Source organism: Bacillus rossius, chromosome 1, assembly GCF_032445375.1.
Source record: "Bacillus rossius redtenbacheri isolate Brsri chromosome 1, Brsri_v3, whole genome shotgun sequence".
NCBI lineage: Eukaryota > Metazoa > Arthropoda > Insecta > Phasmatodea > Bacillidae > Bacillus > Bacillus rossius.
This window is the reverse complement of record NC_086330.1, coordinates 152,719,991-152,737,979: the sequence shown is the minus strand read 5'-3', so window position 1 is coordinate 152,737,979 and position 17,989 is coordinate 152,719,991. Positions and strand designations below refer to the sequence as shown.

The 17,989-nt window shown below is 37.1% G+C and overlaps 1 protein-coding gene across 1 annotated transcript in view; it reads right to left on the bottom strand.

Annotated features, from left to right (window-relative positions):
• LOC134537824 (furin-like protease 2) overlaps positions 1-17,758 on the bottom strand; it is a 205,876-nt gene extending 188,118 nt beyond the window's left edge. The window contains exon 1 of the mRNA XM_063378711.1: positions 17,656-17,758. Coding sequence (XP_063234781.1) covers positions 17,656-17,733 — 78 coding nt within the window. The 5' untranslated portion in view covers positions 17,734-17,758. The remainder of the gene's footprint in view (positions 1-17,655) is intronic.
• Between the last annotated feature and the right edge of the window lie 231 nt (positions 17,759-17,989).

Below are 17,989 nucleotides of genomic sequence, written 5' to 3'. Positions count from 1 at the left end.
AGCATTTTTTATAATGTCGATGTAAGCTATCGAGACGTGAAATTAGTTTATTGCACTTATTGCACTGAAATTGTATTCTTTGAACATTATTAGAACAACCGCTTCTTTCATGTCTGCGAGCATTTGAGGTGATAGTAAATGATGCACCACAGTATTTGCACTGATGCGAAGTACGCTCTTCATTAATTGAAGTATTCAATGCTGATGAAACTTCAGATGATAGTGGAACAGCACATATCGAAGTCTCCTCCAGTGTTGTCAGAGGCGTTGCCAACGGGATCTGCTCCAACATCGTCGGCGCCGACGTCATGGTTCCCGTAGTCGATGGTACATCCTCCATCGAGTACGACGTTAAAGTCGGTAAATATGCCATCGAAGTCTCAAGAACAGCCAATTACACGACTTATGCACCAGAAGAAACAAACTAGGTGATCCGTACACCGTCGACGGTAGTAACAAACTGAGCGTCCTGCTGTCTAGGACTCGTTTATATACATTAACCGGTTTCAATAATACGCTAGTCAAATCAAGAACAATTTACTAAAATACTAGAGTCAAAACAACATTAAAAAAATAGAAGCACCAGCAAAAAAAAAAAAAAGGAAGCACATTTGGAAGCACCGACAACGAAAAGGCAGCACATTTGGAAGCACCGAAAACGAAAAGGCCGCACATTTGGAAGCACCGACAACGAAAAGACAGCACATTTGGCAGCACTGACTACGAAAAGGCAGCTCATCTGGAAGCACCGAAAACGAAATGGCAGCACATTTGGAAGCACCGACAACGAAAAGACAGCACATTTGGCAGCACCGACTACGAAAAGGCAGCACATTTGGAAGCACCGACAACGAAAAGACAGCACATTTGGAAGCACCGACTACGAAAAGGCAGCACATTTGGAAGCACCGACAACGAAAAGGCAGCACATTTGGAAGCACCGACAACGAAAAGGCAGCACATTTGGAAGCACCGACTACGAAAAGGCAGCACATTTGGAAGCACCGACAACGCAAAGGCAGCACATTTGGAAGCACCGTCAACGAAAAGGCAGCACATTTGGAAGCACCGACTACGAAAAGGCAGCACATTTAAGCACTGTGATTCGAACCATCGCAGCTCTGACCTCTAGGTTGGAAAACATACGCCTTTAACCGCACGGCCATCGAGACATTTACCAGACTGAGAATTAAATCAGGTATATATAAAAATTACTTGCATATTCGAACATAACTTTTTTTAAATTTTAAGTAATAATAGCATCACCTATTCTAGACAGAACCACTATCTTGTATTAAGACGTAACTGTTGCAGTTATCGTTACGGGCTCCATCTTGAAAATCTTTATTATCCGAATTTAATGAAAAAGTTAAAATTCATTTTAAAAAATACTTATTAATATACTGATTGATTAGATCGATTCCCGTCCTTGGTTCGAAACCGGTAAGAGCAAAAATAAAAAACAACAGATCCTTCCTCCACCGAAGCCACCTACAGACTGACCTCCCACCACCAATACCAAGGTATATATCGTCAGCTGGTATGATGTCATGTCCGCCATCTTGTCTTCGTCCGCTGGAGGCCACCATCTTGGTTTCGTCTGCTAGAGTGCGCTGATGTCATGTTAGTATAATTTTTTGTTCACCATACCTTTGATCTCGACTGTTGGCATTGAAATTTGACCTTGACCTTTGACCTTGAAATTTGACCTTGAACTTTGTCTTTGACCTTGAAATTTGACCGTGAATTTGACATCCATCTTAGATCCTCCATTTTGTGTTCCGTATTCACTACCAGGAACGATAGTTAACATATATATTACCTGCTAGAGGACATTGCCACCATCTTGTTTTCATCTGCTGGAGGACTCCAACTTGTGTGTGTGTACTTGTCTGATAGAGTACATTACCATCATACTTGTTTCAGTTTTACCCGCTACAGTGCAGTTATCATTTATTATTACTGTGACACCCACCATTTTATCATTTGGGTGCCATCTTGGTAATTTTAAATTATTTAGCTAGAAATTGGGGAAAAAATCCAAAATTCATTAAATAAATTTGCAATTAATATAATCATTGATTCGATTGATTCCTGTTCTTGGTTCGATCCCTGGTCGATACAAAAAAAATAATTTTATGTAAAAATTATTAACTTCAATAAATCATGTTCAAAATCCTAAAATTGGCTTAAAATAATCTACTGCCAGCCTCCAGTAAGACATTATGACCACCATCTTGAAATTTTGTATTTATGGACCTAGAAATCTAGTGTATTTTGCATAAAAAATTGAATTTTAATATGTCGATAAGGACCATAATAGCTTTGGTAAGTAATGGAACATCGACCTTATGTGATGCGACAGAGCGACGCTGGTGCTCTCTAGGAACAAACATCAGAAACAAAGTCGACGGTATCCAAGATGGCGGCCTCCAGTGGAACATAAAAAATCAATATGGATGCTGTGACGAAAATTTCATCATTAGTGAGTGGGGCACTCGATTTAAAGATGGCGGATCCAAGATGGCGGATCACATATGGCCGCCGGGGTCAAGGTCAAAGGTCAAGATCATCCAATATGGCCGCCGTGACGTCACAATCCAAGATGGCGGAAAATACCACCACCACACCCTGATCACTGCGCTCGGACATATTAATACATACTTACTACTGTATAAATTTAATGCAAGACTAAAGAAACAAAAACTATTTTTTTTATGATAAAGCACACAATTTTACTCGTTGTTTCAAACATTGGGAAGTGCAGACGATCTCTCTAGAGGAAAAGAAACCACGAAGTCTGCAATTAGTCATATAATTTTCTCGTCTTAATCATTTTATGTGCATGGAGAGGTTTTTAAAGAAACCTGTTCTTCGTGGGACCCTTAAAGCAGCCTTTAAATACTCACTCCCGCATTGAGTGCTGTTCTTTACTGCCAGTTGAGTTTTTTTAGTGAAAGTTTGATGTAGCTGCACGCGCAGGATAGTCGAACTTTGCGTTTGTGTGGTTGGTCTTCTATCCACATTACAATGGTGGCTTGGCAGTATTAAAAAACGTCGAGTCTTTCAGTGTTCGCAAGTGATGCGTAAACATCTAACATCGGTAACGAGAAAATTTGTGTGTTCTCGTGATGGAAATAAACATATAATAGGCCAATCGGACACGAAATTTAACCTATAATTATTTAAAATAATACCGAGTGTGATAAATATACGAATATTGTGTTTTCAACTATGTACATTTATGGACGCGAATCACACGTAGTTTCCGCACCCACCGCTAGAATTCCCTGCTGGAGCAGCTACGTCGACTATTGAATCATTCAATTAGCAGACCTAAAAGTTAAAATATGTAATAAAGCGAAAAATACTTGAAACAATACTAAACCCAGGCTTTGGACATGATTTTCATTATGTAATTTTATTAAAATACTGGTCATCTTGATAAAATACACTAAGCATTCAATACTATAAAGTTTCAATTTGGCTTTGTGAACTTTGGTTCGCGCCATCCGCCGCAGATAGCAGCACCGTGGTTACACATTTCCGTTTCAGACACCTCCGTTCCATTCTCGAAATTACTCATACCAAATGCCGTACACCGAGTGCTAAGATGTTTACACATCAATAATTTCTAAAATATTAAACTCAATTATTGTTGTTTACCTAAAAGATAGAAGACTATCCTTCATGCAGTAATTGTAGCATTCAACTACTATAGAATTATGTTGAATACCAATTGTTCATAAGCAAATACGGTTAAAACATGTTGCTGACATCCAAATAGGATTATTTGATTAATTCCAATTACAACACCGCGCGTGCCCGTGTAATCATCTGAGCTAACGAAACAGCATTCCTGATTGGTTGGTAGGTGGGCCATCAATCTACACACGTTATTGCAAAAAAAAACTCGTAAAATTGAAATATGTTTTTGTGTGTTCGAGGGTGATATATAATAGCAATTTTATGTCTTTTTGTGTGGATTGGCATGGTTGTGTGAGAAATATTGAACTGTAACTTAAAAATAAATATATATTTTTAATGGATATTTGCTACATGTCGCTCCGTTATTAAAAGGCTGTTATAAATAATTAAATAGGCGTTGAAAAAATACTCTTAAATAGAAAGGATAACGGATATCAAACAATTTATTTGCCCGAAAATTTTATTGTAGGCCAGGAGACTAGAGCTGTAGCCAGAATTTTCACAATGTTTCGAGGAATGCTACTGGCCCTGAAGTGACTCATGAAATTTTGTGGATAACCGAGTTGAGAGTCGCAGATCAGCCAGCTCTGTTTGAAATGTTAAGTGTCTAAAAGAATTAACGTTACAAATGTTAAAGGCAGAGAGTGAAAATTATAATTACTTGCTTCTCTCTGGGTTAAACACGGGGTCAGAAATGTTTATTTCCGCCTCTATAAATCGAGAGGAATCGAGGGATTGCCGCGCTCTGTCATGCGATATGTCTCAAATTTGAAAGTTCCCAAAAGTATATCCAGTGGTACCAATTTCCAAACAGTCACTTGCAAAGCAACAGATGAAGTTGTTTACAAACACTGTTGATAAAACATTAAAGTTTTATGACACAGACTATATGCATCTGTGGTGTGAAGTAACATGAACTAATTCAATGATGTAATAATATATGTTCATGATAGTATATTTTTCAGTTAAGTGGAAATCATTTGCAAAGTTTTTTTTATATGCAGCTTCAATGCAGTTTAAAAAATGAATATTTCGAATAATATTTTTGTTTTGTTTTTAGTCGCGCCATGTCAACAAAAGTATTCAAGTGATTGAATGAAAATATCAATACTCTAGATAATGCTGTAGAACTCTCACAACCGTGCGAAGACACGATTGTTGTTCTTGCGCGACAGATGTTATGTTGATTTCTCGCATGCTGTGCCGCAGCTGTTACACGCTTAGATTACAGCAAGATAACGGACTTTTCTGCGAAAAACGCGCCTCAAGTAAACTCAGGATTTCTCCTTGGTACAAATAGCTGGATCTTCGTAGAAATACATCCAAGGTCTGTGTTGTGATGTCATTAGGGTATGTATGCATATAGGAAGAAAAATAAAATTATGTGGACTTAAGTTTATTAGACTCTAAGATGATTATAGCAAGCCGATGTTCTAACAAAGTAAACTCATCGCCCGTAAATTTCTGAGTGTACGTAAGTAGTACCTATATAATAGCCGGAGCTGGGACACGGGTCCGGGGCGAGGAGCGAGGCGCCGAGCCACATCTCTGATTGTGACGTCACGGCGGCCATCTTGGATGGTCGAAACGGGACACATCGTAACGGGACAAGTAGTACCGTGACCTTGACCTTGACTTTGACCCTCAAAACTTTTCAAAATTGGCCAAAATTGGCCTAAAATTCCTTAAAATTCGCCAAAATTTCCATTTCTGTGGAAAAAAATTCCGCCAAAAAATCTCAAAAAATTAGTTAAATAATAAAATTCTCTTTTTGAGGGAAAAATTCCCCTTTCGAGGGAAAATTGCCCGTTTTTAATCCTTAAAAATCCCAGCGGCTAGAAATGTCCATATATAGGCTTAAGCATCCATGTCTACAGCCTCCCTTAATTCTCTGACGTCATCATGGATAATCACGTCACCGTTGCAATTACCGTTAGGGCCGTCATCTTTAAAAAATTTATTTATTATCCGATGCATATATATCGCCAGTGAGCATGACGTCACATCCGCCATCTTTAAAATCCGTAATTTTTATGTTAGAAAATCGGTAAAAAAATTAAATCATTAAAAAAAATTAATCACCGAATTAAATAATAAAAATCCTTAAAACCACCGTTGCACTTTTCGTTACGACCGCCATCTTGAAATCATCCGCTGGAGACCACCATCTTGTTTCCATCTGCTAAGGTGTGCTGATACCATGTTAGTATATTTTTCTGGTCATCATACCTTTGTCCTCAACTGCTGACATTGAACTTTGACCTTGACCTTGAAATTTGACATTGACCTTGATCTACGAATTTGACCTAGACGACCATCATGAATCCGAAATTTTTCATTCAGTACATGCTACCAGGAGCTACCACATGCTAGTGGTCATTGCCACCATCTTGTTTTCGTCTGCTGGAGGACACCATCTAGTGTGTGTACTCGTCTTACCATCATTCTAGTCTAAGTTTTACCCGCTAGAGTGCAGTAATCATTTATTATTACTGAGGTGCCCGCCATCTTGATTAATTGGACGCCATCTTGAAATCATGTAATTATTTAGCTAGAAATGCGGGAAAAATACCAAAATTAATTTAAAAATTGGCGATCATTCACAGATTAATTCGATCCGCTCCTGTCCTTGATTCGATACTCGATCGATGTATAACGTTTAAATTTACGTAAAAAAAAATAATTTCAATAGACCATGTTCAAAATTTTTAAAGAGACTTTAAATCCTCTACTACCATTATGCTATAAGCCATCAATACCAACATCTTGAAAAATTCGTAATAATTAACCTAGAAATACAGGAAAAAGTTAAAAATACATTAAATACATTTGCAAACAATATACTGATTAATTAGGTCGACCAAGGTCCTTGGCACGATCCTGGACGAAGCTAAAATAAATTTAATTTAAATACCAGAAAAGTGTAAGGTTCAAGAAATAAAACACCACAAGTTCTTTAACAAACATAATATTTATTACACAATTTCTATCCTACTACAGGATCACTTGCGAAAGCCAGCAATCTTAAAAACATTTAGCCCTGCATAGACGTGCAACGACTACTTCTTAGCTCCAACAGATCCAAATGCTCCAACAGCTCCAGCAGCTCCAATGATATTGGGCTACAATGCTACGAGTCTAAGAGACTACGAGGCTACAAGGCTACGAGTCTAAAAGGATCTAGCTGGTTACGAGTTATACATGACTGCGAGACTGCATGACTAAAAGACCGCATGGGTACGAAACTACATGTCAATGAAGCTACAAGGATACAAGTCTACTCGGCTCCAACAGCTCCAACAGCTCCAACACGCAATGTACGCAATGTACGCGCAATACATGCAATTTACGCGCAATAAATGTAATGATTACACAGTACACACAGGAAACGAAATGAAGAAATAGTACACATACAGGAAAAAACGGAATGTACACACAGTACACACAGGAAACGGAACGTACACACAGTACACACAGGAAACGGAACGTACACACAGTACACACACAGGAAACGGAACGTACACACAGTACACACACAGGAAACGGAACGTACTCACAGTACACACAGGAAACGGAACGTACACACAGCACACACAGGAAACGGAACTTACACTCAGTACACATAGGAAACGGAACATATACACAGAAAACGGAATGTGCACACAGTACACACAGGAAACGGAACGAACACACAGAAAAGGAATGATCACACATACAATAGCGGAAACACAAGCTTAGTTGTAAATCAGAATACAAGAAATAAAAACATTAAATTTTTACTTTCAATATTTAATTTATTTCTCAACATTACACAAATACAAGTAAAAGAAGCCATTATTGTATGCAGCCAGCTTTCCTCAGTTCTTTAAGTATGAAGGATATTTCTTTGATGCACGAATAGTTTCCTGCACAAAGCGAGCCATGTAGAAGTCTTAGCCGGTCAACCAACATGTTTGGATCTTTCCATGATGTGTAATCAATCTCTTCTACCACCATCTTACTTGCTTGTTTATTATACATACTTTTAATATCACAATCGTCCCAGTGATCATAATAAGCATTATTATATTTATTTATTATAAAACGTCGTTTCCTTCGTTTCGGTCTCAGGACACATCTTCGATCTTGTCAGCTTTAGGTGCTTCATCACAGTCTATGCCTTTGTCAACAGCCTCAGAGTCACTGTAACAATCACTGTAGAAGACATCCTCTTCACCCAGATTATCGTATGAATTCGATATCGATGATGTCGAAGTGTCTTCATCGTCTTCTTGCTTCATTTTTAGGAGTCCATCACTTTTACAAAGATTGGAGGATCTACTGAATATAGGCTTGAATGTATTCTCACTTTTCACGGTGTTGATACTTCCATTAGTTTCAGTCTTCCCAAAGCCATCAGCATCCTTCAATTTATGTTCTTCGTCACGATCAGGTGAGCTAATACCATCACGCTCAGGACAAGGAAAATTATTGTCGTAATGCAGATCACTCTTCTTTAGTCTAGTGGATCCATCGATGTCCTCTATGCCGTAAGTAGGCTTGGCTTTACATGTTCTATCATGTCTGTTTAAGCTGTCAATTCGTGTTAAAAACCTGCTCTCATTCCTCTCATGACGTTTAGCATTCCTTCTCATGACAAAATCCTTGCCATAGTATCTACAGCGGATTCCTTCCGATTCAGCTGCAGATAACAAACTATGATCCATGGTAGCTTCTGAGACTAATGTTAGATACAAACTGACAGTTTTCCAATTGGATCCATTTTTTAAATAGAATTTTTTAAATATTTCATCAGTGAGAGTTTAGTTATCTAATGCAAAGCAAATTGATGCAAGTAGTTCTGCTTGTCAACAACAGATGTCAACACATTTTTGCTTGCAGGTAAATATCATTTATTTTATGTGGTATGCGGGATGCTCACTAATGATCGCAAAAGAAGGAAGGCTTCGCTAGACATCAAGGAGAAGGAAGTTCGTCCTTCGTGATAGTGTTTCTCTTCCGTCTTATCATATATTTTTGGACTGAGTAATGTTTTTTTTAAAATCCACCTTATAAAAAAAATGTTGTCAGTTCTGATTTAGTACCAGAAATTAACAATTTATTTGCATCACAGGATAACATGATATAACTCATTAGGTAAAAAGTCCTTAATGCGGAGATCAATTTCTCATCTGTAACCAGAAGCACTCGGAGAAAACCATCAGAGGTCTAGTCAGGAATAATCGGAAGCACACGGAGAAAACCGCCATTATATTGACAAGAATAATCAGTAGCACACGTAGAAAACCATGTGGCGGTGTCCTGAGACCAAAACGATGGAAACGACGTGTTATAATAATAAATGTGATAATGCTTATTTTGATCACTGGGACGATTGTGATATTAAAAGTATTTATAATAAACAAGCAAGTAAGTTGGTGGTAGAAGAGATTGATTACACATCATGAAAAGATCCAAACATATTGGTTGACCGGCTAAGACTTCTAAATGGCTCGCTTTGTGCAGAAAACTATTCGTGCATCAAAGAAATATCCTTCATACTCAAAGAACTGAGGAAAGCTAGCTACATACATAAATGGCTTCTTTTACTTGTATTTGTGTAATGTTGAGAAATAAATTAAATATTGAAAGTAAAAATTTAATGTTTTTATTTCTTGTATTCTGATTTCCAACTAAGCCTGTGTTTCCGCTCCTGTATGTGTGATCATTCCGTTTCCTGTGTGTACTTTGTGTACGTTCCGTTTCCTGTGTGTGTACTGTGTGTACGTTCCGTTTCCTGTGTGTGTACTGTGTGTACGTTCCGTTTCCTGTGTGTACTGTGTGTACGTTCCGTTTCCTGTGTGTACTGTGTGTACATTCCGTTTTTTTCCTGTATGTGTACTATTTCTTCATTTCGTTTCCTGTGTGTACTGTGTAATCATTACATTTATTGCGCGTAAATTTTATGTATTGCACGTACATTGCGTACATTGCGTGTTGGAGCTGTTGGAGCTTTTGGAGCCGAGTAGACTTGTATCCTTGTAGCTTCATAGACATGTAGTTTCTTACCCATGCGGTCTTTTAGTCACGCAGTCTCGCAGTCATGTATAACTCGTAACCAGCTAGATAATTTTAGACTCGTAGCCTTGTAGCCTCGTAGTCTCTTAGACTCGTAGCATTGTAGCCCAATATCATTGGAGCTGTTGGAGCTGTTGGAGCATTTGGATCTGTTGGAGCTAAGAAGTAGTCGTTGCACGTCTATGCAGGGCTAAATGTTTATAAGATTGCTGGCTTTCGCAAGTGATCCTGTAGTAGGATAGAAATCGTGTAATAAATATTATGTTTGTTAAAGAACTTGTGGTGTTTTATTTCTTGAACCTTACACTTTTCTGGTATTTAAATTAAATTTATTTTTGCTTCGTCCAGGATCGTGCCAAGGACCTTGGTCGACCTAATTAATCTGTATATTGTTTGCAAATGTATTTAATGCATTTTTAACTTTTTCCTGAATTTTCAGGTTAATTATTACGAATTTTTCAAGATGTTGGTATTGATGGCTTATAGCATAATGGTAGTAGAGGATTTAAAGTCTCTTTAAGAATTTTGAACATGGTCTATTGAAATTATTATTTTTTTTACGTAAAATTAAACGTTATTACATCGATCGAGTATCGAATCAAGGACACGAGCGGATCGAATTAATCTGTGAATGATTGCCAATTTTTAAATTAATTTTGGAATTTTTCCCGCATTTCTAGCTAAATAATTACATGATTTCAAGATGGCGCCCAATTAATCAAGATGGCGGGCACCTCAGTAATAATAAATGATTACTGCACTCTAGCGGGTAAAACTTAGACTAGAATGATGGTAAGACGAGTACACACACTAGATGGTGTCCTCCAGCAGACGAAAACAAGATGGTGGCAATGACCACTAGCATGTGGTAGCTCCTGGTAGCATGTACTGAATGCATAATTTCGGATCCATGATGGTCTTCTAGGTCAAAGTCGTAGATCAAGGTCAATGTCAAATTTCAAGGTCAAGGTCAAAGTTCAATGTCAGCAGTTGAGGACAAAGGTATAGTGACCAGGAAATTATACTAACATGGTATCAGCACACTCTAGCAGACGGAAACAAGATGGTGGTCTCCAGTGGATGATTTCAAGATGGCGGTCGTCACGAAAAGTGCAAAGGTGGTTTTAAGGATTTTTATTATTTAATTCGTTGGATTAATTTTTTTAATGATTTTTAAATACTTTCCCGATTTTCTAACATAAAAATTACGGATTTTCATGATGGCGGACGTGACGTCATGCTCACTGGCGATATATATGCTTTTAAAAAAGTGGTGGGAGTCAGTCTGCCTGCAGCCACCACGGGTTAGAAGGATCGGTCGCCATTTTTTTTGCACTCGTCAGGTTCGAACCGAGGACTCCGATCTCCATGCCGTAAATGATTGTTTATTTTAATTTTTTACTAAAATTTTATTATTTAGTTTTTTATAATTTTTAAAACTTTTTTCATTAAAATCGGATAGTAAATAAAGATTTTAAAGCTGGCGGCCGTAACGGAAATTGCAACGGTCCCTTCATTATCCATGATGACGTCAGAGACTTAAGGGAGGCTGTAGACATGGATGCTTAAGCCTATATATGGACATTTCTAGCCGCTAGGATTTTTAAGGATTAAAAACGGGAAATTTTCCCTCGAAACGGGCATTTTTCCCTCAAAAAGAGAATTTTTTTATTTATTTAATTTTTTGAGATTTTCTGGCGGAATTTTTTTCCACAGAAATGGAAATTTTGGCGAATTATGAGGAATTTTGGGCAAATTTTGCCCAATTTTGAAAAGTTTTGAGGGTCAAGGTCAAGGTCACGGTACTACTTGTCCCGTTACGCTGTGTCCCGTTTCGACCATCCAAGATGGCCGCCGTGACGTCACAATCAGAGATGTGGCTCGGCGCCTCGCTCCTCGCCCCGGACCCGTGTCCCAGCTCCGGCTATTATATACTACTTACGCAAAATTACGAATATCTATGGGTAATTGCTATCAGCGTTCGTAAATTTACGGTGAACATTTCTGAGAGGGTGTGGACCAGACGTCTGCGTGTCGCTGGGTCGGGAGAGAGAGCTGACCCAGGCCGCAGTCTAGAGTCTGCCACACTGCGCACTTCACGTGCCCTTGCCGCGTTTCTGACGATTCCGGACAGCTTCAGTTGGGGGCCTCTTCGGCCGCACGGGTTCTTCATATTATATTTTTTAATTAATTTGTTTTTTGCAAAAAACGATCTTAGGCTGAAATTAAAATTCTAGCAATTCTTCAGTGTCACACGAATTCAAGCAATTTTCTTTATGATTCTACATTTGTATCGTAATTACGATGCATATGGATATACATGTATTTGTTGTAACCTTAATAAACATGCTTAAATATTTTTATTTTTATTAAATTTAATAATACGGACATAAATAAAGTTAAAACGATTAAAAATTATTTAATAATGTATCAAATATAACCTTAAAAAAGTTTTTTCTTTTGAAATTACTACGTTACTTGAATTCAAAGTACGCGAGGTGCACACAGATTTGTTTACTTGCAATCTTCACTTCCAGTCTGGACAGTCCTCGTGAAGTTACTTTCGGGGCCGTTACGTATAAGTATATATTTTATTTCTAACGAATTAGGACTCGGCCATAATCACCAGAACCCAGCCCTCTCTCAAATCTTTTTTTGTGAGTGTACTGCGATGTAAGATACCCATATATAATCACAAATTGTGATCGTCCTCGTAATCCACACAGCTGCCGTAATCGCCCTATATTCAAGTATATTGACACGTGGCCAGGAGAATTTTCCCGCTGTGCATCCTACAGGGAAGCGTAGCCACCATGTAAGACCTTTACTGTAAACTACCTGAGTCCGCGACTTCGCTAACGTAAATAAATTAAGTGTAATTAATTGCAGGAGATTAATTCACGCTAACGAATATTTATATATTATGTATTTGTCAACACCCTTTGTATCTTAATTAAAACCAATATTAGATTAAAATGTATCCCTACAGTGACGTGTAGAGATCCCTACACTCCTACTCCAGCGATTGTCCCTGAGCATTACGTGTCTTCTATGTCTCGCCTAGCACACTTCCCCTGTCCCATCAGTCTATCTGTTCTAATTTTACAGCTATATTACAAAACACCTTTTAATAAACATATGTAACATGTTCTATCAAACGTTTTCCAGCATAATATACAGTTTTCATGGTTAAGCTTTCTATCAAAACTACGTAACCATCATTGCCAGTCTGTAAAATAAAATTAATGCCGGTTTTTTATTCAATTTGAACTCAGTAAATTAACTGTTATCAGGCGAAAGTCGATACATATTTGATTATGCTTCAAATTAATACAAAGATAAGGATAATCAACTGTACTCTTTATTTGAACACATTGAACACATTCTATGAAAAACTGATACTGTTCTGTAACTCATACTTTGCAAATTTCCCAGTGTTAACCATGTTTCAAAATAGCTTTTTTTTTATTCCTTAGAGTTTTCTACATCATTCCCTATCTTCATGATCCTTGAATTCAATGATTTATCATGACGTAAAATATTTTTCCATTTTCTAATTTATAGTATAATTACTAGTAGGTGTGCAAAGGGTTTGATTTATTCCCGTTAATAGTTTAAAAGCGATTCGTGTAAAACCGCGTCTTGACGTTATGATGTAAGTTACGAGGATGTAAAATGTCCCAAATGTTACTTCATGACAAATATTACTATCGGCTAAATTGAATCAACATCCGTTGGATAGATTTTGTATTTCGCTTAATGCTTTAACAAATTTTAAATACAAAAAAAAATTCTAAACATTTTTGATTTTGCCTCTTTATCACTCTTTATTACACATTCTACAACTATATTGACAATAAATTAAATCTAAGTTACAAGCTTGACTTCATTACACTTTATATTTATATATATGTATGTGTGTGTGTCATGTGTGTGTGCGTGTGTGTGTCATGTGTGTGTGTGTGCGTGTGTGTGTATGTATGAAATATACCTTTCACCGAATCACTCATCATGAATTCACTAGAACTATAAAACCTACACAGATTTTAAGTTTTTCACGTATATTCTTTTTGCTACGTAAGGCATCCACTTAGAACGTATTTTAAGAAAATAATCTCCAAAGGGACTCGCGGGGAAATTAAAGATAAAAATTCCCGTTTTTCAAGTGCATCTATGCCTTACAGACTTGGAAATCAGTAGGGGTTTTCCCAACGTTACATACCATATACCTCAACTTAGAAGGTGGTTTTTTTTTAAAAATCATCTACCAAGGTGGGTTGCTAAGACGTTAAAGAACAAAACTTCCCTGTATTAATGTATATGTCTTCCAGACTTGAAACTCAGCAATGATGTTCCTTATTATGGCATAAGCATCAACTAAGGTCGATGTTCCCCGAAAATCAGTTCCCAAGGGGTGTTTATCCCGGGAAACGTCGGGTAGGTACTCCAGCTAGTATATATGTATATTTGTATATGTATGGAGAGAGAGAGCAACTAAATTTAAAATAACCGTAACAAAAAAAAAACGCAATAAAGGAACATCCCAGCTATCACAAGGGTGCAATGAATTGTTTCAATTAACTACTTACCTTCATCGAAGCAAACTTTTAAAGACGATATAAATCACGCTCTCTTCAAACCAACCTTCATTAAAATACAATAGGCTGTGCGACGTTCATTTACTGAAGTGGAAGTTATCACGTCGTGCTCCGCAGGTGTTCTCTAGCGGTGAAATGTAAAATAAAGTGCTTCCCACTTCAAGTTTAGTGACATAACTTTTTTTTTGCAGTAAGTACATTAAGGGGGTAGTATCTAAATTAATATGTTTTTTTAAATTCATGATTTTTCTCAAGATTTTAAATAAACTCATGATTTAATTATCATTATTTGCTTATCAATTGAACTATCAATATAAGTATTCTTTTAATGAATCTTGCATTGGGGAAGATTGATTTAGAATACTTTTAGGACATACACCATTGCTGGCTACACTGTTTGTCATAAAGAAACCTCAATAACGGACCAAAAAAGAGGGAAAGAAGATGAATACCCATAGAATAAGCCAAAATCTGCCGATGTCCAAATTTAAATGCATAGACTGCAAACAGAATTACTTGGAAGGAATAAGTCAGTAAAAATGTCACAACACATACGAACACCCCCGGTCTGACAACGACGAGACAGTTGCAACAATAATATTAAATAAAGACAAAAACACACCAAGACAAATAAACCGACCTTTCACAACACAGCGACAAACGAAAGAACCCAACGATGATCACTGTATTTTTTTTGTTAATAGTTCAAATATATTCATGTAAAATTAAAGTTTTTTTTTTAATTTTTTACATTTACATGAAAACAACTACTGTATCGCCACAAAATAGTGTTCGCAGTAATACTAAGCTTCTTAGGATTCTTACCAGGACATTTATGCTTTGTGTTGTCCCAGAACCTCCAATTAGTTAAAGTGTTTTGTAACCCGTTTCCTGTATAGCTTTCCCGGTATTAACGGCGCACATTAATAAGCACAATTCAACAAAATTAGAGTCCAATTATTGAATATTCGATTCTCTTTTCCGTGGTTTAAAAAAAATGTTTGAATGAAACATCAAATAAAATATAAAATAATGCGCCAATTTTTGTAAGAAATACTCAGTATCATTTCATAAAACGTATTTTATAAATGCAAAAATAACCATATCCATGTGTTGTACAAAGTTACAAGTTGTCTTGTTGTATTAAAAACTATTTCTTTTCAACTGGTTTCCAAAGGGGTATTTTGTAAGAGTACAGAAACGTTTATTACTGTGCACTAAACAGATATTCTGAACACCACAATTTTTTCCGATATTTTTTTCTAACTAATTCATTTCACGGAATTCTGTGTTTAGTGCATGCACTTAAATTGTGACATCGGCTTATTTTTGGTTGTTTTCTTTTGTATTTGCGTATCATTCCTCTTTTTTTATTGCCCGTTATTGAAGTTTTTCTATAACATACAATGTAATCAGAAATGGCATAAATTCAAAAAAAATTATCCATAACACTGTTTATTCAAATTTTTTCAACACACGAGTTCGTACTTTCAATTCATATTTGGATTTAAAGTTTAATTTCATTTCATTTTATTCTCAGCCAACGGAACATATTTATGCCATGGGCCTTGTCAATATATACAGAGTACATTTACACTTTACAATAAAGAATACATGAGAAACGTAGAATTGTCTGAAAACCACTTGAGAAAAATATTCACCACGTTACATAACATGTCACTAACTTAACAACAACTCTTAATTACGTAGTATAATTTTTGTTCTTTGATATAAAATGTAGGTTTAATGTAAGCATACCTATTTAAATTAAACCAAGCCTTGGCATTTAAAGTTCTCAAAACCATTGAATAACTCTTATTGACTGATAAAACCATCAATAAACAATATATTATAACTACTGTTTATTATAAATCTTAGGCAAAAATACAAAGTAATAGATGAACAATAATTTAAGAAACTATCCCCCTGAAAGAACGCAATGCTTCGCTGAAAAACTTGTAAAAGGAGGTCGTGATATAGGTTGAAAAGTAACTGGATGATTTACACATATATTTATTGTTTTATTTTGGGAATTTTTCAATCATCTGCTTCGTTTTCAGTATCTTCTTTTCTAAAAGAAATGTAACAAAGTATCAAATACTTTTTTTCAGGTCAAAAAATTATTTCAGCGGTTCAATTCCGTTCATAGTCATGCAGTTTAATATTTAAAAAATATTTATCTGTAATATAAAAAATTATAGTTTAAAAACATATTCGTAGGGTCAATCAATCCTTTTTTAAATCAAACGCCAGTATAAGCTATAAATTAAATAAATATTAATATAAAACACTTATTTAATACGCTCCATTATTATTGTTTACTCGTGACTTGTTATCCCGCGCAATTCAGTCAATACAGATTTCTCTCTGCGCTTCCCTTGGTGAATAGAAATTGGCAAGGGTATCTCTTGGTGAAAAAAAAAAACATCTTTTATACATGTTTGCGTGTTTCTGTTACATATTAACACTGTAATTATTTTTTTTTTTCACCATATTTCACAAAAATAGCTTGCATCTTATAAGCTACACAACAAAGAGTACCTACCAGTAAACACTCAATATAAAGTTGTTTTTAAAAAATCATTTGTAAGTTCACGTCCTAATTATTTCCCTTTTAAACTAATAATAACGTGCTTCAAACATTTAACATATACAATTTTACCAAATTCCAAGAGTTATCGTTTTTCTTGAATTATTCTCTAAGCCAACACAAGAGCTTCCCACAGTGAGTGCATTGAATAATTGAAATTTCGTTATTTTCGTACATGATATACTACCAGTCCATTGCAATGCGTTTCAAGACTGCTTACATCAGTTCGCCGCAGAACGAATTTACTTCACGGAATGCATATTTCAATCCTTTTATCTCCTGCAAAACTTCGTACCTTGGTTTCATAATGCTTACCACGTTAAAAAAAATCACGATGTCGATTATAGTGATATATATACATATAGGAAACAAATTGTTTAAATTTTCGTCGTGCGATAACTCCATTTTAGTCGAGGGCAGCCGTCATTTTATTCAAGCGAAGTTGGTTTCAAATTATTTTCTCAAAGGGCTGTGGCCAGGTGTTGTATGTGAAGTCATTTGACACTCCCCGAAATATTAAGAAAAGATTAAAAAGCTATAAAATAATTTGATCATATAACATTGTTGATGAATGTATTTCAAGTGAAAACTTGTTTTGTTTGTAAATGTGTAGAGTGAACTAGATGCGAATGATGCCGTGGCGGGGGGAAGGCCTGGTGCGTGGATCGAGCGGGCGACCTGGGCTCGCTGCAGCGCACTCACCGGAGACGCCGCGGCGAGGCCCCGGCCCAGCAGCGCCGCCAGCAGCAGCGGGCACAGCAGCGACGACCGCCGCATCATGCTCGCATCGCAGGGGGAGCCGTGCGCGCAACTGCCCGCTGTCTTCACGGCAGCACTGGTCGCGACCGGGCCGTTTCCATGACTGCCGGCCGCCGGCCAACCCCGGCTCTGGAACCCGCGAGTGCGCGGGGTGGGGGGTCGACGGTGGCGCACTCTGTCGGCGGGGCGCACGCGCGGTGGCGCATTCGGCTGGCGAAGGGTGGGAACCGCGTGGGGAGCACCACCCCCCTCCCCCCTGACCCCCTGGTGGGCTGGA